The 27,185-nt window shown below is 42.4% G+C and overlaps 1 protein-coding gene across 4 annotated transcripts in view; it reads left to right on the top strand.

Annotated features, from left to right (window-relative positions):
* NFATC3 (nuclear factor of activated T cells 3) overlaps positions 1-27,185 on the top strand; it is a 149,652-nt gene that overhangs the window by 105,791 nt on the left and 16,676 nt on the right. For all 4 annotated transcript variants that reach the window (XM_056526432.1, XM_056526434.1, XM_056526433.1 and 1 more), the window contains 2 exons: positions 1,032-1,158; positions 9,540-10,577. In XM_056526432.1, the coding sequence (XP_056382407.1) occupies positions 1,032-1,158; positions 9,540-10,577 (1,165 nt within the window). The remainder of the gene's footprint in view (positions 1-1,031; positions 1,159-9,539; positions 10,578-27,185) is intronic.

The following is a 27,185-nucleotide window of genomic DNA, read 5'->3' as shown; positions in this document are numbered from 1 at the left end:
TGACAGCGGTTGCGCCCCCTTCCCATAGACTTTCGTGGAGGGGGCGGGCGAGACGTCACACCCGGCGGCCGCAAACACGGAAGCCCGCACACAGCGTTCGGAGTAATGATTTAGATTTTAAAAAATAATTATTATTTTATTTAAAAAGGGGGGGATTAAAAATGTTATTAGGGAAGGGGTTAATTCGCATTTTTTTATTTTTACACTTTTTTTTCTAGTCCCCATAGGGCTCTATTACATGCATACACTGATCAATGCATACACTGATCAATGCTATGCCATAGCAGTGATCAGTGTTATCGGTGCTCTATCACTACAGCCTGCTATGGCTAGGAGCAGTAAAGGAGCGACGATAGGACGGCACGGAGCATGGTAAAGGACCTCCGGTTGTCCTCACAGCTGATTGGGACACCACAATTTCACTGTGGTGATGCCGATCAGCATCCCTGAGCTAACCGGCAGTTAACTTCAGGACTTTTAGACACCGCGATCAACTTTGATTGCGGCATCTAAAATGTTAATGCTGGACATCACCGTGATTGGGGATGTTCAGCATTAGCTACAAGTCCCAGCTATGACACGCGCTCAGCTGCAGCATAGTTCGGCACCTCCGTGATATCTGCCAGCGGGAGTCGTACAAATGTCAAGTATCTGTACCGATATCGGTATCGGGACATCCCTAGTCTCAGCTACTCGGAGGGTTTTAAAAGATTATGAAGTAATCCTGTAGTTCATAGGAAATTAGCCTACAAAGGACTGATCACTTCCACTTAAAAATTTCCTCTGGTCTGAATAGTAATCATATGACCCAGCTGCAGTAATTACATTTATGGATGTAGCTGAGCTTGAATGAAACTAATGACACTGCAGGAATACTGGTGATGAGTGTGCGTTATGTGAGCAAAAAAGAAAAACAAATTACTGCTTTAACCAAAAGTTTTCATGAAAATGTTCATATACTGTATTTTATTCTATTAACGTATGTAAGTATATGAAGATGTATTGAAAAGAAAATAATTGCTTCTTTTCAGAGTGAAATCGTTGTTGAAATTCCTCCTTACCACAACAAGTCAATTGTGACAGGCATTCAAGTTCAGTTTTGTCTATGCAATGGGAAAAGAAAACGTAGCCTCTCCCAGCGTTTCACCTATACCCCAGGTTAGTTTACAGAGCTGTGACTTCTAGACTTAAACTTGTAGAATCTACCACAAATTAATAGAATATTCCAATATGATGAATTAAGAGAGAAATAAAGAAAAAAATGGAAAGAAAAGAAGTTATCACTGCTTATTAATTGGTGTTTAAAATAAAATCATCTGTCTCTCAATCTCCACATACATACACGCTCAGCTTGGGTATACTCAGAACAAGTAGAGGAAAGTAGAGACTGGTTCTGCTTTTGTCATAGATCTGACGGCACACTGATCCTTGCTGCAGTCTGCTTGGAGATGACATAAGCTGTGCTCTCTGCTCTCCCTCCGCTCGTTATTTGTCTGAGTGACCTTCTTATCTAATTATTATCCTCGTCAAGTACTGTTTGTCAATTATTCTATTGATAATATTTATCAAAATATAGATCTGCTACAGGAGACAGTATTATCCTATATATTTTTGCCTATGTGGACCTTACTAAACTAGATTAACACTTGTTAGATGTAATAACTGTAAAGGGGTGTTCTGGCATTTAAAAAAATATATATCTTGCTGGGGCTGTAAAAGAAAAAAAAAATCTATACTTTGATAGCTTTGATCAAAAGTTTTCATACCCTGTCATTGATTTAGAAAATTACTGATTTTGTTTGTTGATAGATAGATATAATAGTATCTATTATTATAGATATATACCCTTTCTGAGTCTCCCTGTCAATTCTGGGTCACCTGAATTTTTTTGCTTACACTGCAGGTGGTCTTCTGAAGGGGTTCAGCCCTCTTTAAGGCATGCCTTGTTAAGGACCAGCTCTCTCTCTCTCTCTCTCTTATTGCTTTCCTCCGTCAGAGGTTTGCTAGTCCCTCCTATATACAGGATTCTGGACGTTTCCTAAAGGTTGGATCCAGTTCTTGAATCTGACTTCCTTTCTGCTCCCCAAAAGGACGGTCATGATAGTTTTATTGTTTGGCAATTTCAGAGAATACTGTTTACAGCCTCTGGATCCCTCATTCTTGTAGAGGATTTTTTTTTCTCCCCTCTCATCCTTTTTCAGGGGGTCACTGCCAGAGTGAAATTTAGAAGCAGGTTTTCTTAACTACTGTCTAGCATTTGGTAGCTTAATGGTCTACTTGCATGACAGAGTCTTACTGGCCCCCAAGACTACTCCCCTCGGCAGACCCTTACCTTCAGGAACCATCTGGATTCAGATCACCCTCTCTCTCTGAGACAGTGTTCTTGCTTCCAAACACTTGACTCTTGGGACCAAGACTAGGCTCAATGTCCTGTGAACTTAAAGGGGTACTCCACTCCTAGACATCTTTTCCCCTATCCAAAGCAGTAACAGGTGGGTGCTGCGTGCTATATTGTGGTGGTCCCCAGTGGTGGGACCCCCACGATCAGGCATCTTATCACCTATCCAAAGGATGTCTAGGGGTGGAGTACCCCTTTAAGTCCTCCGTAATTTAATTTCAAGGGTCCACCTTAATCAGGGTGCTTTGCCTTTTCAGGGCCTTTGCTACTAGTTGCAGGCTTCATGTCCTTTTGTCCCTTTGGTCTGTGCACCTCTCTGGCTCTAATTATTGACTGTTCCCAAGTTTCAGTCCACTTTTTTTGATCTGTTTCCTCAGTCTTCATGCTGTTCCCCCTACTCAGAGGAGATTTTTTTGGCAGTTTTTCTCCACTTTTTTGTAGTCCTCATGGACAATGGTCCAGAAGCCCTTTCTTAGGCCCCAGATCCCCCTTGAGAACCCTAGTTGAGTATGCTTTCTTTGGTCAGGGAGTGTCTCCCATCCTCGATCTATACAGGCTTGCTAAACTTGCACAGTCTGTAAACCTCCCTCCAGGTGCTACATTGCTTTTAAATTATTGCTTTTTTTTCTCCATCATGGTGGGTTCTTTCAATATCCCCACATCCATGGTGTCTAGTGGGCCCCTTAGGTGGTGCCCCCAAATTGTGATGTAATTGCGGGAATTGTTAAAGGGGTATTCCAGGAAAAACTTTTTTTTATACATCAACTGGCTGCAGAAAGTTAAACAGATTTGTAAATTACTTCTATTAAAAAATCTTAATCCTTTCAGTACTTATGAGCTTCTGAAGTTACGGTTGTTCTTTTCTGTCTAAGTAATCTCTGATGACACGTGTCTCGGGAAGCGCCCAGTTTAGAAGCAAATTCCCATTGCAAACCTCTTCTAAACTGGGCGGTTCCCGAGACACGTGTCATCAGAGATTACTTAGAAAGAAAAGAAGAACCTAAACTTCAGAAGCTCATAAGTACTGAAAGGATTAAGATTTTTTAATAGAAGTCATTTACAAATCTGTTTAACTTTCTGGAGCCAGTTGATATATAAAAAAAAGTTTTTTCCTGGATAACCCCTTTAAAGCCCCTTGGCAGACTTTACAATAGGACACTGATTATATAGATCAATGTAAGGCTGAGTTCACACACCGTTTTTGCAATACAGTTCCCGTGTACGTTTTTAATTTGAAAACCATACCGAACTGTATGCCAAAAGATGCATCAGGTTGTGTCCGTTTTGCATCCTGCACAGTTTTGTTAGTTTTTTTTTTTTTTTCCCCCCATACCCAAAACCGTAGCCTACCATGGTTTTTGGTCCGGGTGAAAAACCATATTGAAAAGTATTTTTTTTTTTTTTTTTTTACATGGGAGCCATTGGGAACCGTAAGGGCGTACAGTTCCATCCAGTTTTTGACTTAGCACAGTTTTTTTTTTTCTTGGAATTTCAATCAAACAAATGAAACTTTAGTCATAATGGAATGGAATGGAATGAAAAGTTAAAACGTGTACAATTTTTTTTCTTAAAAAACGGATGCAACCGGACATAATTTTTTAAAACCATATATGGTTTTCAACAAACCTGATATAGTTTAGTCAGGTTTTGAGGAATGTTTTTTTTTTTGTTTGTTTTTTTTAATCAAAAACCTGATACGGAAACTGTATTGCAAATACATGGTGTGAACCCAGCCTAAAAAAAGGAAATTTAGTTGGTATCCCCATGTGCATAATTGTCTGGTCTATTAAATTATTACATTTTCTGATCCTGCACTGTCCAAAAGAAATGAAAGGCCCAAAATTTCAGATTATTATTATTATTTTTTTTTCTCGGACCACATCCCAGAAAATGTTTCATCAAAAAGTGGTACTGTTTAACCCCAGTGGTACTTAATGCACCATGACATACGTTTATGCTCTGCCATGACCGCGAGCACTGGACTGGTGCTCTCGTCATGCGCAGCAGGTCCCAGCTTCTATCAGCAGCCAGCGACCCGAAGGTAATGGCAGACATTTGCGATCATGTGGATGTCCGCCATTAACCCCTCAGATGCCGTGATCAATACAGATCACTGCATCTGCGGCAGTATGGTACTTTAAATGGATGATCTGATCATCTAGCATGGCGGCTGGAGGTCTCCTCACATGCTACTGGCCGTCTCCCAGCATCTTCTGCTCTGGTCTGACATCGAGCAGACCAGAGCAGAAGATCACCGATAACACTGAACAGTTCTATGCCCTATGCATATAACATGGGTATCATTTTAATCATATTAACCCACAGAATAAAGAAAACATGTCATTTTTACCATAAAGTGTAGAGCGTGAAAACAAAACCTTCCAAAATGTGCTAAATTGCCGTTTTCTTTTCAATTTCCCACATAAATAATATTTTTGGGGATGTGTCGTACAGTTTATGGTAAAATGAGTGATGTCATTACAAAGTAAAATTGGGGATGCAAAAAACAAGCCCTCATATGGGTCTGTGTATGGAAATTTAAGAGTTATGATTTTTAGAAGGCGAGGAGGATTTCTAGAGCTGTAGTTTTTATCTTAAAATGAAACATATATTATTCCAGTTTGGTATAGTTTGAATCAGTTTGGTATAGTTTGCAACAGCCGGAGGCTGTGAGTTTGCAACAGCCGGAGGTACACTGGTGGGTAAACACTGAGTTAGTCTGTTACCTAATCAGTGTTTTCCCACCAGTGTGCCTCCAGCTGTAGCAAAACTACAACTCCCAGCATGCACAGTCTGTCCGTTCATATTTAGAGTTGTAGTTTTGCAACAGCTGGAGGTTTGCACCCGTAAAGGGTACATTCACATGGGTGGGGGTTTACAGCTAGTTTCCCAATGCAAGTTTGAGCTGCAGCAAATTTTTCTCCGCAACTCAAACACCCAGCCGGAAATTCGCTGTAAACCCCTGCCCGTGTGAATGTACCCTAAAAACACTAACTACACTACACTACCACAAAACAAAAAGTAAAACACTACATATAGCCCCTTACACAATTCCCCCCCACAATAATAATGAAAAACGTTCCGTACGGCAGCGTTTCCAGCTGTTGCAAAACAACAACTCCCGGCATTGCTGGACGGCCATGGACTGTAAAGGCATGCTGGGAGTTTTGCAACAGCTGGAGGCACCTTGTTTGGGAAACACTGGTGTAGTGTATTTTTGGCGGCGGAGGCAAGTGTAATGCTTGCATCCGTGTCCGCCCCATTGCAAATCCCTAATTTAGGCCTCAAATGCGCATGGCGCTCTCTCACCTTGGAGCCCTATCGTATTTCACGGCAACAGTTTAGAGCCACACATGGGGTATTTCAGTACTCGGGAGAAATTGTGTTACAAATTTTGTGGGGCTTTTCCTTCTTTTCCCCCTTATGAAAATGAAAAATTAAGGTCTTCACCAGCATGTTAGTGTAAACAAATTTCATTTTTTACACTAACATGCTGGTATATCCCCATACTTTTCATTTTCATAAAAGGAAAAAGGAAAACAAGACCTCCAAAATGTGGACGTAAATTGCTCTGCGGGCGCACAACATGGCTCAGGAGTGAGAGTGCACCGTGTACATTTGAAGCCTAAATTTGTGATTTGCACAGGGGTGGTTGATTTTACAGTGGTTCTGACATAAACGCAAAAAAAAAAAACACCCACATCTGACCCCATTTTGGAAACTACACCCCTCACTCCACAGTTGTTCAACAAATTTTTCGTTAAAGTGAAAATGAAAAATTTGATTTTGACTAAAATGCTGGTGTTACCCCAAAGTTTTCATTTTCACAAGGGGTAATAGTAAAAGACCCCCAAAATTTGTAACCCCATTTCTTCTGAGTAAGGGAATACCCAAAATGTGTATGTAAAGTGCTGTGCGGGCGCTCTACAGGGCTCAGAAGAGAAGGAGTGCCATTGGGAGAATTTGGCGGAATTGAAGGCCATGTTCGTTTACAAAGCTCCCTTGCTGCCAGAACAGTGGATTCCACCCACATGTGACCCCATTTTGGAAACTACACCCCTCACGGAATGTAACAAGGGGTGCAGTGAGCATTTTCACCCCACAGGTGTCTGACAGATTTTTGAAACAGTGGTCCGTGAAAATTAGAAATGTTATCTTTCATTTGCACAGCCCACTGTTCCAAAGATCTGTCAAACGCCAGTGCGGTGTAAATGCTCACTGCACCCCTTATTACATTCCGTGAGGGGTGTAGTTTCTAAAATGGGTTCACGTGGGGGGTCCACCGTTCTGGCACCTTGAGGGCTTTTGTAAACGCACATGGCCCCTGACTTCTAGTCCAACCAAATTTACTCTCCAAAAGCCCAATGGCGCTCCTTCTCTTCTGAGCCCTGTAGTGCGCCCGCAGAGCAGTTTACATCCGTATGTGGGATATTTCCACACTCAGAAGAAATAGTGTTACAAATTTGGGGGGGCTTTTTCTCCTATTATCCCCTGTAAAAATGCAAACTTTGGCGTAACATTAGCATTTTTTTTTCCAGTTTTGGCACCATAGAGGCTTCCTAAATGCGACATGCCCCCCAAAAACCATTTCAGCAAACTTTGCTTTTCAAAAGCCAAATGTGACTCCTTCTCTTCTGAGTGCTTTGCGTCCACACATGGGGTTTCAAATTTTTGGGGGCATTTTCTCCTATTACCCCTTGTAAAAATTGTAAATTTGAGGAAAAAACTGCATTTTAGTGGATTTTTTTTTTTTTAGGTTTCCCAATTTAACGAAAAGTCGTCAAACACCTGTGGGGTGTTAAGGCTCACTTGTTACATTCCTTGAGGAGTGTAGTTTTCAAAATAGTATGCTATGTGGGTTTTTCTTTTGCGGTTATGGCGCTATAGGGGCTTCCTAAATGCAACATACCCCCAAAAGCCATTTCTGCAAAATTTGCTCTCCAAATTCCCATTGTCACTCCTTCCCTTCTGAGCCCTCTACTGCACCCACATAGCACTTTACATCCACATGTGAGGTATTTCCTTACTCGAGAGAAATTGGGTTACAAATTTTGGTGGGCTTTTTCTCCTTTTACCCCTTGTAAAAAATTCAAAACATGGGTCTACAAGAACGTGTTAGTGTAAAAAATTAAGATTTTTTATTTTCTCCTTCACTTGCTGCTATTCCTATTAAGGGTATATTTTATATAATGGGGTCATTTATAGGGTATTTCTCACAGAAAGGTCTCTCAAATCCACTTCATACTGAACTTGTTGCTGAAAAATTATGATTTACATTTTTTTTTAAATTACTGCAAAACTTTGAAGCCCTTTAATGTCTTCAAAAAAGTAAAAACATATCAACTTTATCATGTCAACATAAAGTAGACATATTGGCCCTGATATACTAACAGTGGAGTGTAGGTTTCTGTGTGGGTTTTAATTCCCTACAATTTATTTTGCACGGTATGTACTAAGGTTTCCCTACATTTTCCTTTTTTTTTCTTTTTACACATGCTCTGATCTTTAGGGTTTTTCTCAGCTCAAATCCACCACACTTTCTGTGGAGACCTTAGTAAACATGTAGTTTTTTATTTTTATTTTTTGAAAATGTGTGACCACGCCCCCTTTCTGGTTGACCAAGCCCCCTTTTGGGGTACCAGAATCTGGCGCACAACCCGACAAGACATGTCGGGTTTGCAATAGTAAATGAGGGCCATTGTATTTGTGAATCAATATATCATTTATTTGGTATGGCCATGTTCCTTACAAGCAGAGAGTTTCAAAGTAAAAAAAAAAGGGAAAAAAATGCTAAATTTAGCAAGCATCGCCGAAAATTTACCACGAATATAAAGTAGAATATGTCAGGAAAAAACAATATCTGAATCAAATTCATAAGTTAAAGCATCCCAGAGTTATTAATGCTGGTCAGATTTGCAAACAATGGCTGCTTCCTTAAAGGGGTACTCCCACCCTAGATATCTTATCCCAGGGGTCCCGCCGCTGGGGACCCCCGCAATATTGCATTCGGCACCCACCTGTTTTTTGTGCGGAAGTGCTGGAGGGTCTGAGTCGCGACTACGGGAACGGAAGTCCGTGACGTCAGGACTCCGCCCCCATGTGACGTCACGCCCGTCCCCTCAATGAAAGTCCATGGGAGACGGGCGTGGCGTCACACGGGGCGGGGTCCTGACGTCACGGACTTCCATTCCCGTAGTCGCGACTCAGACACTCCAGCGCTTCCGCACAAAAAACAGGTGGGTGCCACATGCAATACTGAGGGGGTCCCCAGCAGCGGGACCCCCGAGATCAGACATCTTATCCCTATCCTTTGGGATAGGGATGGGAGTACCCCTTTAAGGTCAAACTGGGCAGTGTCCTTAAGGGGTTAAGGAAACTACATACACTTGTGCAAACAATCGTGCAACTAGGAAAGAACTCATTTATCCAATTACTGTGTCAGTAAATAAAGGTAATGAAAAGTTTATCAATTTTTCATACTTTCTGTATTAATTCCTCTTTTTTTTGCACTTTGTTTGCTGGCTTCAATGTTTGTTTGTAGTGGATAAAAGTCTGTTATTTGCTTGTATTGAAAAGAGAAAAGAAAGAATCTGTCCTGCTCACATGATGATCACACAAGTGCATAATTTGTTGAGTAAAGCCTTATGCACAATCCTATAATATTGCTCAATTTTGTATAAAGTAAAAAATCTCTTCTATACCTCCACATGCATCAGATTTTACATCAAGGCGTGTGGAAAAAATTTCTGTTGTTTATAGTACATACGCAATAGAGAAAAAATTGTGCCATGTCACTATGCACTCAGATCACGCAACACAGCACTTGGGGTTTACAGCTTTGTGATTATCGAATGACCAGGACAGTTTCATCACCTATAAGTAACTTATAAAGGGTCTTATTCATATACCAACTGAAAAGTTGCTATTAACAACAACAGTTTTCTTTAGCATTCCTTGATATTATTGCTATTTTTCACTTCATCTGTAAAAAAAAAAAAAAATAATAATCTTGCCCAAGAAATATTGTCATTTTAGAATTTAGAGTGAAATTAAGCTCTGTACTAGACTTTACGTTTACTGTCAACCTAAAAGGAGAGGGGGAGCTTAATAATGTCCTGAAATATTTCTTGTTTTATCACAGTTATACTCAAGAGAGAACATACTGAAGAAGAGGATTTACCATCAACATCTTCTGTATCTCTGCCCAATGTAGCAAGCGTTTCTAATCAACAATCCCTGCACTCCGATAGGTCTTCTGCAGATCAGAGACCTAACCAGGATAATCTCATGTCTGCTTTGGATCGAAGTCTAGGATGCCCTGCTCAGCCTACATTCTCAACCCTGGTGAATCATGGAGTTCCCCGCCTTACACAAGGTAGGAACCTGAATGAGAGAGCAGAATGCCTCCCTCCAACGTTACAGCAGTCGTATCATGTATCAGCTTCTGCCACCAGGTCTTCCTATCCATCTATGCAGTCTAATGTAATGTACAATGGACAGTCCAGTCTTCCGTTGAATTCAGTCCCCACTCAGGGGTATGATGCACTGTCATTTCAGCAAGAAGCAGGTATTCCTCACTTGGTCAACCATGGTCATCAGTCTTTGGCGATGATGCAGTACCATACATCAAGATTAAATTCTTCCACCTCATCTCCTGCCATCCTTGATCCATTGGTCCATGCAGTGCAATCATCACATCTCCAGCAGATTGGTTACTCTTGTCCAAACACTGGTCAAAGTACCATTCCTTCATCTTCAACTTCAAGTTCTTCTATTGGGCATTTACCCATTCAGCTTCCATCTGTCTCTTTTCACCTGACAAAACCAGGCCCTACCTCTTCCCTTACCAATGCTAATAATACAAATTCATTAACACACTCGCCACTATCCAGTCCATCTTCTCCTCAAATGCAGCCTATCCCATATGAATCACCAACATCAAGTGTAAAGGCTTCATCACCATCTCCCACTTCCCTGGTTCATTCTGGACAACTGCCTTCTCAGACCCACAGCCCTGGACTGGGTAGCCTTTCCCACAATGTCACTCTTGGGCACCATGCAATTCAGGACTCTTCTCCATTCCACCATGATGACACTTCTCTGTCTGTTAAACCTGAGCCTGAGGATAGTGATATGACCTTCCAGTCAATCGGCTTGCAAGACATCACTTTGGATGATGGTAAGAAAACCTGGGTAAACAGAGTTGTGTTTGTTTATACAAAAAATATATCACATTTTCTTTCTAGTGGTCGGTTCTGTATGCTTGGTGATAGTATTAAATGTTATTTATGACAGGGCTCGACAAATCCCAGGCACCAGGTTGCCATAATAACTAAGAATTTCCTCCTGGTCTTTGTCAGCCTTAGCAGCAGCCTTGGCGTAAAGCGGTACACCCAGCTGCTGAGGTTTTCCCTTTTATCCAGCACTGAGCTGCCTGTGCCAAGACTCTGTTTTGTGCTGCCCCTGGAGGCCGGCGGTAGGTTCTCCCATTCAGAGGCTAATGTACGTCTGCCACCTCTATGGCTGCAACGTCCAACTTGCCAGCCACTTGTCCCCAATGTGAGGCTGTGGTGGGGCCGGAGAGGGGCCACAGTGATAGCTATAAGGACTTTCCTCACTCAGGTCTCCATGACATAGTAGGTGGTGAAGAACATGGGGGGACCAGGGGAGAGTGCCCTGCACTGCCACCTCCAATAAGGTGGGTGTTGAGGGGTCTGTTTTCTGTGTGGCTGTACACTCAGCTTGGTGGCCTGCACCTGCCCTGCAGCCTGCCACATGTAACAACTCTGCCCAGCTAACCCTGGGCCCCTCCTCCACTTCCTGTCACCCATCCTCCTACACCTTCTGTTACCCTCCTTCCTGTTGCACTTACGGTCACTCTTCTTTCTGCTGCACCTACCGTCACCCTTTTTCCTGCTGCACCTCCTGTCACCCTCCTTCCATCTGCAACTCTTGACGTTCTCCCTCCTGCTGCACCTCCTGGCACCCTCCCTCCTGCTGCAACTCGTGGCACCCTCCTTCCATCTGCACCTTTTGTTTTCTCCTTCCTGCTGCACCTAATGTCGCCCTCCCTCCTGTTGCATCTCTTGTCACCGCTGTCACTCTAACTCCAAAAAAGTGTAAAAAATAAAAGTACCCTATTTTGCAAATAAAGAAAGTAAAATATAAGTACAAACATACTTATCCAAGCTATTGAATTACTGATCCCTAAACAGTGTAAAAAAATAAAATAACAAATGAAAGAAATTGAATAAAAAGTTGATCAAAAAGAGATGCCAATAAAAACTAGAGCTCAATGCCAAAAAATAAAAAAATGAAAAATTGTGCTGGTCCTTAAAATAAAAAAAACTGTTGCCTCATAGATTTAAAGAGAATTTGTCAAGCCCTAATTTATGACAATATGTAGTTCAGAGTATTATGAAAGATTTTTATTTTGATATCTCCCAAAGCATTCAACAGTAAGTTGTGCTTTACCATGATCATAACTGCATGTTCAGTATTTTAAGGTGCTTCTATGTAGAAATGCCATACCCTGCTATAAGGTATATTCACAGGTACATGATCTGCTGCTGATTTTGTGCAGCTAATTTTGCTGCCTATTAATTTCAATGGGTAGCAAAATCAGCCTCACACAATATGCAGCAAAAAAATGCAGCAGATTCTGTCCGTCTGAATGTACCCATATGCTAGCCAGATGAGGGTTTGAAACAATGGGTATGTATGGTAGTGTCTTAAGGATGACATCTGTAACCATATCAATGTCTAAATTCGAATAGTGGAAAAAAAATGCCAGTATGGTAGAACCAGCTATATATTCCCATTTAGTAGAACCGGCCATTTTACTGCCCATGTAATGATGCCAGTCACAGTGATTATTATAATTTAGACAAGAGTGTCAGCAATAGCTGATGTAAATGTTGCCAAGTACATTCATGGGCACAGTTACCAGACTATATGGAGGGGGAACGTTGTTCAAAACCAAATACAACACATTTCACTGCAGGACTTGTTTTACATTTGTAGTTTGGCAACGTATAGTGACTAAACCAGGGAGTGGAGATTCAGGTCAAATGCTCAATAAAATGATATCCATGAAAAAATAGGCAAGGACTGAAAAGATGAACAAACACCTCAGAATTATTCTGCAGAGGACCATCAGACTAAGAGGAAGAATAGTTTCCTAGATTGAATATGTCCTTACTCCGCTGGCCTACAGGTAGCCTCTGGAGGGAAAGGTAGAGCTTCAGTAATCTTACTGTGTCCAATTACAGTCTATTGTAGGGTTGCCTTAATCTTCCAGTAATTGCAGCAAACCCTCAACAATAAAGAACTTCACAGTGACAAAACAAGCATTTTAAAACTTAAAATTTCATAATCTCTTGGTAAAAATGCTAAATATTAATATATACACTAGATATTTGTGTGACCTAAAATTTCTCTATGTGGAATCAAACATCAAAATCCACCAATATCAGAAAACAGCCCCGGAGAAAGTTTATTGTGGACTTCTGGTAATAAAGAGGAACCAATAATTGAGTACCCTAATCCCAACGTGTTTCACCCGTAATATTTTATACGTGATCCTCGGGGGGACACAAATCCGGGAACAACCAACAATAATTTGCAGACAAATATTAGATTTGCTATATATGAATGATGTAGATGTACAAATCAGAATGCAGCAATCGCCAAAATATATCTACTGCCCCATTGCGATGTTTCACCACCACATTAGTGGAGACCAACACCGCACAAATGTAGACAATTATAGACGTGAAAAAAAGTTAGGGGGCTCACGCAGATCCCAGTATAAATCTCATCCAGCCTCTAAATGATATCAAAAGAAATGGACCTCATGTCCGGGATGGGCACGCCCATCCCGGACATGAGGTCCATTTCTTTTGACCGCACAAATGTAGGCAGACAATTCAAACCATGAATTACATCCATAAACAAGCAGAGAAACTTGAGAATACTATTGATAAAGAGAAGGTCACATTAAGACAGAATAAGAACCACGGCGCATGGTTAGGCCACTCACTGCGCCCCACAGCGATAGAATGGATATGCAGCTAAAGGCCACTGGCAGGAGACTGTTTGTTATTTATATGGCATAATTTGCACGCTTTAGCGTTGCGCATGCACCTACCTGGATGGTTAGGAGTCTGAATGACTGACTTGTTCATAGCCATTATACCCGCCCAGAGCACACCACTTGGTTGAACAGAAGTATCGGTGGTATGTATAGATGTGGTAACTGTAGGGCATGCCCCTATATAAAAGTTGGCTCACAGATTATATCATCAGTAACTGGTAGATCCTACACAATTAGGCTTGTGGTTAACTGTAAATCGAGGGGGGTGGTGTACATTTGCCACTGCACCTGCCCACTTGACTATATAGGCAAAACAAAGCGTGAGCTTCAGTGTAGGATACTTGAACACCTCAATGATGTGCAACATAAGAGGGACACAGCGGTTGCACATCATGTTAACACTGTACATCATGGTAATCTCAATGCACTGACATTTTCTGTACTTGAATATGTACGGCCATGAGGCTAGTGCAGTGTTTTCCAACCAGGGTGCCTCCAGGTGTTGCAAAACTGCAACTCCCAGAATGCCTGGACAGCCAAAGGCTGGAGGCACCCTGGTTGGGAAACACTGGGCTAGGAGATCATAATAATAGGATCCTCTGCAAAGAGGCTGCATGGATCTATTGCTTTGGGTCTCAACAACCAGCTGGTCTGAATGGAAGACTAACATTTTCATGTTATTTATTATACTATTTGGTAGCGGTAAAATTGAGGTTTTGCTTATCAGGAATTACGGTGATCATCATGGGAAGTGACTCACCGACTAAGATCTTTATATGTCATTGTGTGGGGTATGACCCCTTATCAATGATCATACCTAAATGGGTTATTTGGGCCTTTCCCCCTTTCACTATTTTCTCTTTGATTAGGGATGATTTTACACTCTGCCCTTCCCTTCTTTTTTTATTATGTATTGTGCTGCCCGATTTCCCAGGGCTGTGGAGTCGGAGTTGAACGAAATTTTGGGTACCTAGAGCCGGAGTCGGCAAATAATGCACCGACCCCTACTGAATTTAGATTGGAATAAAAAAAAAAAAAAGTTTAAATGTCCCAATTCACAAAAAGTTATAATTTAATTCTTCACTTCATCAGGTATTCGACATTGCCCTGCATATTGGTAATATTTAATATAGCTAATAGTCCCAAATATAACTAATCAGGACTGTTGCAAGATATTTTCTGCTCTCTACCCTAGGTTTCCTCCTCCTAACTTACCCAGTTTCTTACCCTAGGTTTCCATCCTAGGTATTTATTTTCATAAATATCTATTTTCCATAACCCTTATAATAATTATCCTTTTCATGATTGCACGCATTACCGCCTGTACATATTTATTGTTATAGGCATGAATTCGGGCAGCATAATCTAATTAGACCACTTGACCTGCAACCTCTAACTAAATGATCTTATGTTGTATCTACTATTATGTTTCTTAATACACTGTCACGCTGACCTGTACTTGCATGCTCTTTCACACCGGCGTAAGCCTGATGTGCGCTGGAGCGCCAACTGATGTACATTTTGCTCACAGCGCATGCAACCTCACTTCGGCTGATGTTGGGTGTGCGTGTGCGCCATATACCCAGCAACAGTCCGAAGGGCTCAGGCGCATCTAATCGCTGCTTTCCGCCGGAGGTAAGTCACCGCGGTCGCACAGGCACCTCCATAACCATCCAGGTAGGTGCATACGCAACAGTAAAGCGCGCATATTATGCCATATAAATAACTCTCCTGCCAGTGGTCTTTAGCTGCTTATCCATTCTATCGTTGCGGGGCTCAGTGAGTGGCCTAACCATGGGCTGTGGTTCTTATTCTGTCTTATTGTAACCTTTTCTTTATTAATAGTGTTATCAAGTTTCTCTGCTTCTTTATGCACTTAATTTATGGTATGAATTGTCTGCCTATATTTGTGCGGTGTTGGTCTCCACTAATGTGGTGGAGAAACATAGCAATGGGGTAGTAGATATATTTTAGCGATTGCTGCATTCTGATTTGTACATCTACATCATTCATATCTAGCAAATCTAATATTTGTCTGCAAATTATTGTTGGTTGTTCCCGGATTTGTGTCCCCTGAGGATCCTGTATAAAATATTACGGGTGAAACGCATTGGGACTAGGGTACTCTATTATTGGTTCTTCTTTCTTACCAGAGGTCCACAATAAACTTTCTCCGGGGCTGTTCTCTGATATTGGTGGATTTTGATGTTTGATTCCACATAGAGAAATTTTAGGTCACACAAATATCTAGTGTACATATTAATATTTAGCATTTTTACCAAGAGATTATTAAATGTTAAGTTTTTTAAAATGCTTGCTTTGTCACTGAAATTCCTAATTTTTGCAATAACATACCTTTGACATCTCTCTATTGAAGTGTACTGTGATTTCATTAAACCCTTAATAATACCATGACCGGTGGACACAGACTGGTTTGCTAATGTATATTACCCACAACATTCAAGGTCTTACTGTTTAGCCTTAAAATAAACTGATGATCCAGGTTTCAAAGACCACAAAGCGATCCACAGAAGACAGGGAAGATAAGGTTTAGATGACGCCCAATGGGCAAGAGTTTTTAGCTCTTTTAGATGTTAAGGAGTCAATTTTGGTAAAGGACTTAATGGACAGGCATGTTACAGATTACATAGGCTATGGTTTACTGGAGGGAAGATATTTCATGTGTTAAAATCCATCATGTATTTGCCGTGGGTATGCAGTAGATTTACAAGAGGATGACCCTATTCTCTTTCAGTGGCTAATATCTGCCCGCAATTATTGACATGCCACTTATTCTGCATTCCATGGGGGGGTGATTTATCAAGGGTAGTGTAAGTGAGCCATTCTTCTTATGTGGTGTTAATATGTACATGCACTAAATGTATTAAATAGTCCCATAGTATGTGATAAATATAGTGTAAGTACACTTTTTTTTTATTACACTTCAGTACACCACTTTGTATGGTTCCTCCTCTGTGACTTTCTTGCAAGTTTGCAAACCATTGCACCAAAATGTGTGGCAACCAGTTTTGTTAGCAGGGTCTGGTCTGGTGTAGATTTGTGACAAATTGAGGACTTTGCAACAAATCACACATGATAAATTAATGACCACTGCTAAAAGTTAAGCAAACTGTGGCAACAAATCAACACCACGATGACAGGGTAAAATTCCCAACCCACCCCAAGTCCCCAATCACACCACGTTTTAGCTATACGGGGACAGGATCCGGCTGGGGCAGTGAAAACAAGCGCTCCTGTATCCCACCCGGACCCCTTCTCATTCATTTGAATTTGCCGACCAGAGTCAAACAGTGTTTCCGATCGGCTCATTTTTGCCCCGTATCCGGTTTTCTGACCGGACTGAAAACCATGGTATGCTGCGGTTTTCAGTCCCGTCACAAAACCGGTTACGGGGCAAAAAGGAGCCGATCGGAAACACTGCTTGACTCTGGTCGGCACATTCAAATGAATGAGAAGGGGGCCGGGTCTGTTGGGATACGGGAGCGCCTGGTTTTCACTCCTCCCAGCCTGATCCGGTCCACGTATAGCTAAAACATGGTGTGAATGAACCCTAATTGGGGTTTTTGCAACTATATTTTCTTGCAGTAGAAATTGTCTTCATGTCATTTCACCTACTCCCAAGTGATTGGTACCATTAGTTTTATTACCTGACAAGCTACTTATGGCTTAGACTAGTGATATGTACAGTAGAATATCTTGTCATGGGCATCTATGCCCCTTTTGATGCACCCCAATATTTTATTTGCCTTGGCAGCAGCTGCCTGACATTGGTTGCTACAGCTAAATTTATTGTTAACTAAAACTCCTTTTCCATGTCTGTCGTCTCCAGTATTTTCCCATTCAATACTTATTCCCAGCCTGGATTATTCCTCCCAGTGTGCATAACCTTTCATTTATTTTGTTGTCCTCTATTGTGTTAACCAATTTGCTTAGTATCCTCTGCAAAGATTGATACTTTACTATATAATCCCTCTACAAGGTCATTAACCCCTTAAGGACAGCCGATTTTGGACTTAAAGAGGTACTCCACAGAAAAACATACTATGTATAGAAATGATAGCACGGTACTCGCCCTTTTCCAGTTTTATTTTTGATCACGGTGCGGTACATACAAAGATCACGCCAGTACAGTGGGAGCGGGGAGAGACAGGAAAGTGGGGTCAGCGGAGCCCGTGCAGCAACGTTTCGCGGTAAAAAAAATGATTGGTCACGCCTTAGTAGGCCTGACCAAGCGTTTTTTACCGTGAAATGTTGCTGCACGGGCTCCGCTGAGCCCACTTTCCTGTCTCTCCCCGCTCCCACTGTACTGGCGTGATCGAAAATAAAACTGGAAAAGGGTGAGTGCCGTGCTATCATTTCTATACATAGTATCTATATCTCTGGCTAAGCGCTGAGCACCACACACAGTAACAGTACAGGATTCCTAATTATATGCTATCAGCCTGCAATACCCAGTGCCGAACACTGTCCTCTTTGCAGTCCACAGAAAAACATGTTATCCCCTATCCAAAGATTAGGGGATAAGATGTCTGATCGCGGGGGTCCTGCAGCTGGGGACCCCCGCGATCTCCGGCCCGGCACCCCAGTCATCCGTGCACAGAGCAAACTCTGCTCCGTGCCGGATGACTGGCGACTACAGTCGCCACGCCCCATCCATTCTTGTCTATAGGAGGAGGCGTGACGGCTATGTACTATCCGTCACACCCCCTCCCATAGACATGAAAGGGGGGGGGGTGACGTCACGAACGTGGAAGCTCCAAGCTTCCGTGTTCCAGACACCACCACTGCCGGCCCAGAGATCGCGGTGGTCCACAGCGGCGGGACCTCTACAATCAGACATCTTTTCTCCTATCCCCTATTGGATAGGGGATAAAATGTTTTTTGGCGTAGTCCCACTTTAAGGACACAGACAATTTTATTTTAGCATTTTCTCTTTTTCCTCCATTTACAGACCGATATTAAATTTTTTGCACGACCAATTGTACTTTGTAATGACATCACTGATTTTACCCTAAAATGTATGGCTAAAAACCCAAAAAATTATATTTGTGTTGGGAAATGAAAAGAAAAATGAAATTTAGCCAAATTGTGGTTGGATTTGTTTTCACGCTGTACACTTTATGATCAAAATAAAAATGACATGTTTTCTGTATTCTTTGGGTTAGAAATAAAATGATACCAATGTTTAGATACAAAAAAAAGTTTTTTACAAAATATGTATGTTTTCGCCCATCTTATGGTCACCACCGTCACAACGTACATTTCGTCTGCTTGATAGGACTTTCTAAAGGGACCATTAAAGGAGATATCCAGTATTGTAAAACGTATCCCCTATCCTAAGGATAGGGGATAAGCTTTAGATCACGGGGTCTGACCGCTGGGACCCCCCCACGATCTCCAGTACGGGGCCACGGCTCTCCGGCCATAGAGCGCGTGTCGACCACCACACGAAGCAGCGGCCGACATGCCGCCTCATTACAGCGCTACGGCAGAGCCGGAGATTGCTGAAGGCAGCGCTTTGTGCGTTGGTCAACAAGCCCCCTTACCGCGGACTGCCGGGGCCCCGAATGGGAGATCTGAAACTTATCCCCTATCCTTAGGATAGGGGATAAGTTTTTCAATACTAGAGATCTCCTTTAACATTATATATTTTTTTATAGTTTGGACATTTATCCATTCGATTGGATCATCCATTCCAAGTGCAGCATTGCCGCAGATGCCGTGAATTGGATTGATCACATCGTCTGAGGGGTGAATGGTGGACATCAGTGCTATCACGTCATATATAGGATGTAAATGTACGTCCTGGTGCATTAAGTACCAGGGCGTACATCTACGTCCTATTTAGTTAAGGGGTAAATAAATATATTAAAAAGAATAGGACCCAAAACTGACCCCAGGTCACACTGGTTCCACACAAGTTAGTCACCCATTCAGAGTATGTACTATTAATATCACTGAGCCAATTACTTAACCATATACTCACCTAGGTGAATCATGCTGTAAGACATCCACTAATTTTACCTAGGTCCAGTTTCAAGCTCTCCTTCTCATAAAAGCTGATCAGTTTGACAGAAGCGATTCCTCATAAAGCCATGCTGATATGGAATCATGCTTTTATTTTTACTGAGATTCCAAAAAAGCATCTCTTAGAAGACCACCAAGCAGTTTACATGCAGTAGAGGTTAAACTAACAGGCCTATATTCCCCGGGGTCACTTTTTGGCCCCTCTTTGAATATTCGCACCTGATCGGTATAGGAAATTACAGAGTAATAATATAAAAGGAGATTGGGGGGCTCACACTATATGTGGAAAAATATATGCCGAGGTTTCTGCGTTATACGTAACCCACGTGTCAATTAGTGGAAGCAGTAAAAGAAATAGATGTAGACCTCAAGGTATATATTTGTATGTGTAATGTGGTGTGTAATTGTGAGAGTAGGACTGGTTGTATATATAACAGTATTTTAATAGATTACACAGAATAGTCAATGCAGGGCCCTTGCTATGGACTAGACAACATACAGATTAATGCACAATATTAGATAAACAGTAGATAAAAACTAGTAAAAATAATTAGTCCATATAGCAGCCACCTATTGGATGGGAGTTATTAGTCTGATGCTGACCGTATATCAGCAGACTTTGGCCATAGTTTATGGCAGATTAGTATAGCGAGTGTTCTGATCGCAATAATTGTAACAGATGGTGTCAGAGTTAGTATCTTAGGTTGCAACAAAAGTTAATAGTTGTAGGTAGATAGATAGTTGTTGGTGCTTCTGCACCACTCACCGCTCCTTATCCCTGAGATTGTAGCCCCTGATGTGCTGGGCTCCGTGGCATGGACTGGCTCTGCTCGGCGGCTGGCCCGATGCGTCTGTGCGGTAAAGTCTCAGGGTTCCTCTGATAGTGTGGAGAGTTTTGCGGCAAGCAGCTGTGGTGAGTGGACGCAGGCAGTGAAGATCTAAATACAGTGTATGGACGGTGTTCACTTGGTGGAGTGAGCATGTCCTGGTTCGTCTCAAACAGTGTTCCCTATTGCAGGGGGTAACTGAAGCTATTGAAAAAGGGGTCTCCCCGAAACGCGTCTAGCACTCTACCCTACCATATAGGATCCAATTTAAGCTATCCAAACTTGCAACAGCTGGAACCCCCTGCAATAGGGACCACTGTTTGAGACGAACCAGGACGTGCTCACTCCACCAAGTGAATGCTGTCCATACACGGTATTTAGATCATCACTGCCTGCGTCCACTCACCACAGCTGCTTACCGCAAAACTCTCCACACTATCAGAGGAACCCTGAGACTTTACCGCACAGACTCACTAGGCCAGCCGCCGAGCAGAGCCAGTCCATGCCACGGAGCCCAGCACATCAGGGGCTACCATCTCAGGGATACGGAGCGGTGAGTGGTGCAGAAGCACCAACAACTATCTATCTACCTGCAACCATTAACTTTTGTTGCAACCTACTATACTAACTCTGACACCATTGGTTACAATTATTGCGATCAGAACACTCGCTATACTAATCTGCCATAAACTATGGCCAAAGTCTGCTGATATACGGTCAGCATCAGACTAGTAACTCCCATCCAATAGGTGGCTGCTATATGGACTAATTATTTTTACTATTTTTTATCTACTGTTTATCTAATATTGTGCATTAATCTGTATGTTGTCTGGTCCATAGCAAGGGCCCTGCATTGACTATTCTGTGTAATCTATTAAAATACTGTTATATATACAACTAGTCCTATCCCAACTAATTCCTACTCTCACAATTACACACCACATTACACATACAAATATATACCTTGAGGTCTGCATCTATTTCTTTTACGAATTACAGAGTAAGTCTATGTGACTTGCGACAATTGCATATACCGTTCACTTTAGCTGTTCAGATTAGAGATGAAGGGGCACAGCATGTGCAGCCCTTCTGCCCCATGTACAGGTGCACAGCATGTGCAGCCCTTCTGCCCCATGTACAGGTGCACAGCATGTGCAGCCCTTCTGCCCCATGTACAGGTGCACAGCATGTGCAGCCCTTCTGCCCAATGTACAGGTGCACAGCATGTGCAGCCCTTCTGCCCAATGTACAGGTGCACAGCATGTGCAGCCCTTCTGCCCAATGTACAGGTGCACAGCATGTGCAGCCCTTCTGCCCCATGTACAGGTGCACAGCATGTGCAGCCCTTCTGCCCCATGTTCAGGTGCACAGCATGTGCAGCCCTTCTGCCCCATGTACAGGTGCACAGCATGTGCAGCCCTTCTGCCCCATGTACAGGTGCACAGCATGTGCAGCCCTTCTGCCCCATAAAAAGGGGCACAGCATGTACTGCCCTTCTGCCCCATAAAAAGGGGCACAGCATGTACAGCCCTTCTGCCCCATAAAAAGGGGCACAGCATGTGCAGCCCTTCTGCCCCATGTACAGGTGCACAGCATGTGCAGCCCTTCTGCCCAATGTACAGGTGCACAGCATGTGCAGCCCTTCTGCCCCATGTACAGGTGCACAGCATGTGCAGCCCTTCTGCCCCATGTACAGGTGCACAGCATGTGCAGCCCTTCTGCCCCATGTACAGGTGCACAGCATGTGCAGCCCTTCTGCCCCATGTACAGGTGCACAGCATGTGCAGCCCTTCTGCCCCATGTACAGGTGCACAGCATGTGCAGCCCTTCTGCCCCATGTACAGGTGCACAGCATGTGCAGCCCTTCTGCCCAATGTACAGGTGCACAGCATGTGCAGCCCTTCTGCCCAATGTACAGGTGCACAGCATGTGCAGCCCTTCTGCCCAATGTACAGGTGCACAGCATGTGCAGCCCTTCTGCCCAATGTACAGGTGCACAGCATGTGCAGCCCTTCTGCCCCATGTACAGGTGCACAGCATGTGCAGCCCTTCTGCCCCATGTTCAGGTGCACAGCATGTGCAGCCCTTCTGCCCCATGTACAGGTGCACAGCATGTGCAGCCCTTCTGCCCCATGTACAGGTGCACAGCATGTGCAGCCCTTCTGCCCCATAAAAAGGGGCACAGCATGTACTGCCCTTCTGACCCCATAAAAAGGGGCACAGCATGTACAGCCCTTCTGCCCCATAAAAAGGGGCACAGCATGTGCAGCCCTTCTGCCCCATGTACAGGTGCACAGCATGTGCAGCCCTTCTGCCCAATGTACAGGTGCACAGCATGTGCAGCCCTTCTGCCCCATGTACAGGTGCACAGCATGTGCAGCCCTTCTGCCCCATGTACAGGTGCACAGCATGTGCAGCCCTTCTGCCCCATGTACAGGTGCACAGCATGTGCAGCCCTTCTGCCCCATGTACAGGTGCACAGCATGTGCAGCCCTTCTGCCCCATGTACAGGTGCACAGCATGTGCAGCCCTTCTGCCCCATGTACAGGTGCACAGCATGTGCAGCCCTTCTGCCCCATACAAAGGGGCACATCATGTGCAGCCCTTCTGCCCCATGTACAGGTGCACAGCATGTGCAGCCCTTCTGCCCCCAAAAAAGGGGCACAGCATGTACAGCCCTTCTGCCCCTTCATTCTAGTGATTGGTGGGGGTTTCTGCACCTGGACCCCCACTTATTCAAACTTCTGGCATGTTACTGTATTATGTTAGAATTTTGTTGAAATGATCAGTACCCCTTAATGGCATAAAAGATGTCAATTTAGCATGCATTTTTTAGCATTCAGAGTTTGAAGTCCTTGAAATATAGCACTGATAAAAATGGTGTGAACAAGTATAGTTTTCAGTTTTGTATTTGACCTTTTTGGTGTTGCAATGTAGACAAGAACAGCTGTACGTGCTTGTACGAATGCTGACTAAATTTAGCAAGGTAGGCTTAATACCGAAAGCTGAGATGGTCTCATTAGCACTGTGAGTGCTAAATATGTTCAATTATATGGCACATGCTTTGAGGAGAATGCTATATCATGCACAACTTTGTATTAAAAAAAAAAAAAGTTGAATTTAATACAAATATAAAAAATGTTGTCCCTTTTTATATATGATAAAGCTTAAACTTTTTGTATGACTATTGTGTGGATGACTTCCCTTGTTCTGGAATTAGTAACTTATTAAAATGATCAACAGAATGCTGGTGCTTATTAACAGGGAATGTTTGGAAATAAAGAAGATTATCAGCAGAAAGCGAACATGTCCACCTAGTCTATATATAATATATATATATATATATATATAGTCTAGTATATAAGGGGATATATGTGTATATAGGGAATATATGTGTGTATGTGTAGTAGTGAGTGCACAGCTTGAATAACAGTGTTAAATTTTACTGTCCGCTCATAACTTTACACACAGCGCCCGGGTAATTAAAATTCGGTACTCCCCCTAAGTTGAAATGTCCAAATTGGACCCAGTTGTTATTTGACTCGTTATTGCTACAAGTTCTCGGGTGTGAATGTGGAGAAGGTGTTTTAAATATTATCGCTCTCACACTCTCCAATACTGGTCACCTGAAGTTCAACATGGCACCTCATGACAAAGAACTCTCTGAGGATCTGGAAAAAAATATTGCTCTACATATAGATGTCCCAGGCTATAGGAAAGTTGCCAAGATCCTGAAACTGAGCTGCAGCACAGGGGACAAGACCATACAGCGCTTTCACAGGACAGATTCCATTTAGAACAGGCCTTGCCATGGTTGACCACACTGCATCAAATTGGTCTGCATGGCTGTTGTACCAGAAGAAAGCCTTTTCTAAAGATGATGCAAAGAAAAGCCTGCAAACAGTTTGCTGAAGACAGACTAAGGATAGGGATAAGTTTTAGATCGCGGGGGATCTCCTGTTTGGAGCCCACGTGTGCTAGCACAGGAGCACGTTATGACCCCCGCCCGAAGCAGAGGCTGCCATCCCCTCCATATAGTTCTATGGAAGAGCCGTTCGGCAATCTTCGGCTCTCCCATAGAACTATATGGAGGGGGCGGGGGTCGTGATGCGCTTCTGTGCTAGCGCACGAAGGCTCCAAACGGGAGAACACGGGGGGCCCTAGTGCTCGAACCCCTCACAATCTAAAGCTTATCCTCTGTCCTTCGGATACAGGATAAGTTTTTGAGCATGAGACTTATTCTTTAAGGGAGTGCTAGAAAATAATGGTGGCCACACAAAATATTGACACTTTGGGCCCAATTTGGACATTTCCACTTAGGGGGTGTACTCCTTTTTGTTGCCAAGGTTTAGGCATTAAAGGGATATTCCAGGAATTTTTTTATTTGACTTGTCCAACAGGGGCTGTAAAGTTTGTGTTGTTCATAATATAGTGTGGAGGCACCCTGGTTAGAAAACACTGGTCTATTTCTTTGGAAATTGTCACTGGTGTGTTTTAATGGGTGGGGTGGCTGACGTGTGGGAGAAGGAAAAGTGACCTCACAATTACAAACAAGGAATTATGGGATTTGTAGTTTGAGGGAACAAACTTCAACAGGAAAGAGCCAGTTCACAAAAAGCCTCAGCGGTATGGTAATCTCACAACATACATTTAGCTCCAAGACAAGCTGGGATCCTTCCTAAGCATGGCTATTACTGTCTGGCAGGTACATACTAAAATCACCTTTTGCTGGATAAATCTCTTCATGACCCAGCTAATTTTTTTTCTGGCTTGCAATTTTTTTTCCTCCTTACCTTCTAAGACCCATAACTTTTTTTTATTTTTCCACTGACAAAGTTGTATTAGGGCTTATTTTCTGCATGATGAGTTATACTTTCCACTTACACTTTTTTTCATCATACAATGTGTGATGAAGCCAGAATAAAAAACTTTGTTCATTACCATGTTCTCGCCCCTATAACTTTTATTTTTCCACCTAAGGAGCTGTGATAGGGTTTGTTTGTTTTTGCACCATAAGCTGTAGTTTTTGTTTTTTTTTCCAGTACCACTAGTGTAGTTTTGGCTTTTTGATCACTTTTTACCTTTTTTTTATTTTATTTTTTGGGTGATGTAATGTAACCAAAAATCTGCAATCTTGGCGCTTGAATTTTTTTTAGCGTTTACATTGTTCACTGTGCAGGATCAGATACATAATAATTTAATAGTTCGGACAATTGCGCGCAGGTGATACCAAATGTATGTATTTTGTCTTGTTTGTACAGTGTTTTATTAAAAAAATTAGAAAAGGGGGTTGTTCAAATTAGGGGAGGGATTTTTTGATATTTTTAAAAACTTTTTTTAGACACACTTTTTGGCCTCACTAGTGACCTATCATGGCTTACATAGATCAATGTAATGCTAGTGCATTACATTGATCCATGAAATCTGTGCTCTGTTGCTAATGGCTCTGTTGCTAACAGCCTTAAGCAATCACAGAGCCAGGGAATAGGGGAACCTGTAGGGGTTAGTGATTATCCCGTAGCAATGACCTAACCCCCCCCCCCCCCCAATGTGAATCCCATCTCCCCACCCCCACGGGCATCCTACAGTGGGGCAAAAAAGTATTTAGTTAGCAACCAATTGTGCAAGTTCTCCCACCTAAAAAGATGAGGCCTGTAATTTTCATTATAGGTATACCCCAACTATGAGAGACATAATGAGAAAAAAAAGGGGTATTAACCCCTTAAGGACCAGGCCATTTGACACCTTAAGGACCGGAGCGTTTTTTGCAATTCTGACCACTGTCACTTTAAACATTAATAACTCTGGAATGCTTTTAGTTATCATTCTGATTCCGAGATTGTTTTTTCGTGACATGTTCTACTTTAACTTAGTGGTAAAATTTTATGGTAACTTGCATCCTTTCTTGGTGAAAAATCCCAAAATTTGATGAAAAAAATGAAAATTTAGCATTTTTCTAACTTTGAAGCTCTCTGCTGGTAAGGAAAATGGATATTCAAAATATATTTTTTTGGGGTTCACATATACAATATGTCTACTTTATGTTTGCATCATAAAATTTATGAGTTTTTACTTTTGGAAGACACCAGAGGGCTTCAAAATTCAGCAGCAATTTTGAAATTTTTCACAAAATTTTCAAACTCACTATTTTTCAGAGACCAGTTCAGTTTTGAAATGGATTTGAAGGGTCTTCATATTAGAAATACCCCATAAAAGACCCCATTATAAAAACTACACCCCCCAAAGTATTTAAAATGACATTCAGTAAGTGTATTAACCCTTTAGGTGTTTCACAGGAATAGCAGCAAAGTGAAGGAGAAAATTCAAAATCTTCATTTTTTACACTCGCATGTTCTTGTAGACCCAATTTTAGAATTTTTGCAAGGGGTAAAAAGGAGAAAATTTTTACTTGTATTTGAAACCCAATTTTTCTCGAGTAAGCACATACCTCATATGTCTATGTTAATTGTTCAGCGGGCGCAGAAGAGGGCTCAGAAGGGAAGGAGCGACAAATGGTTTTTGGGGGGCATGCCACATTTAGGAAGCCCCTATGGTGCCAGGACAGCAAAAAAAACACATGGCATACCATTTTGGAAACTAGACCCCTCAGGGAACGTAACAAGGGGTAAAGTGAACCTTAATACCCCACAGGTGATTCACGACTTTTGCATATGTAAAAAAAATATATATATATATTTTTTACCTAAAATGCTTGGTTTCCCAAAAATTTTACATTTTTAAAAAGGGTAATAGCAGAAAATACCCCCCAAAATTTGAAGCCCAATTTCTCCCGATTCAGAAAACACCCCATATGGGG

The sequence above is a fragment of the Hyla sarda genome, chromosome 6 (assembly GCF_029499605.1).
Source record: "Hyla sarda isolate aHylSar1 chromosome 6, aHylSar1.hap1, whole genome shotgun sequence".
Classification (NCBI taxonomy): domain Eukaryota; kingdom Metazoa; phylum Chordata; class Amphibia; order Anura; family Hylidae; genus Hyla; species Hyla sarda.
This window is presented reverse-complemented; position numbering and strand designations above follow the sequence as displayed.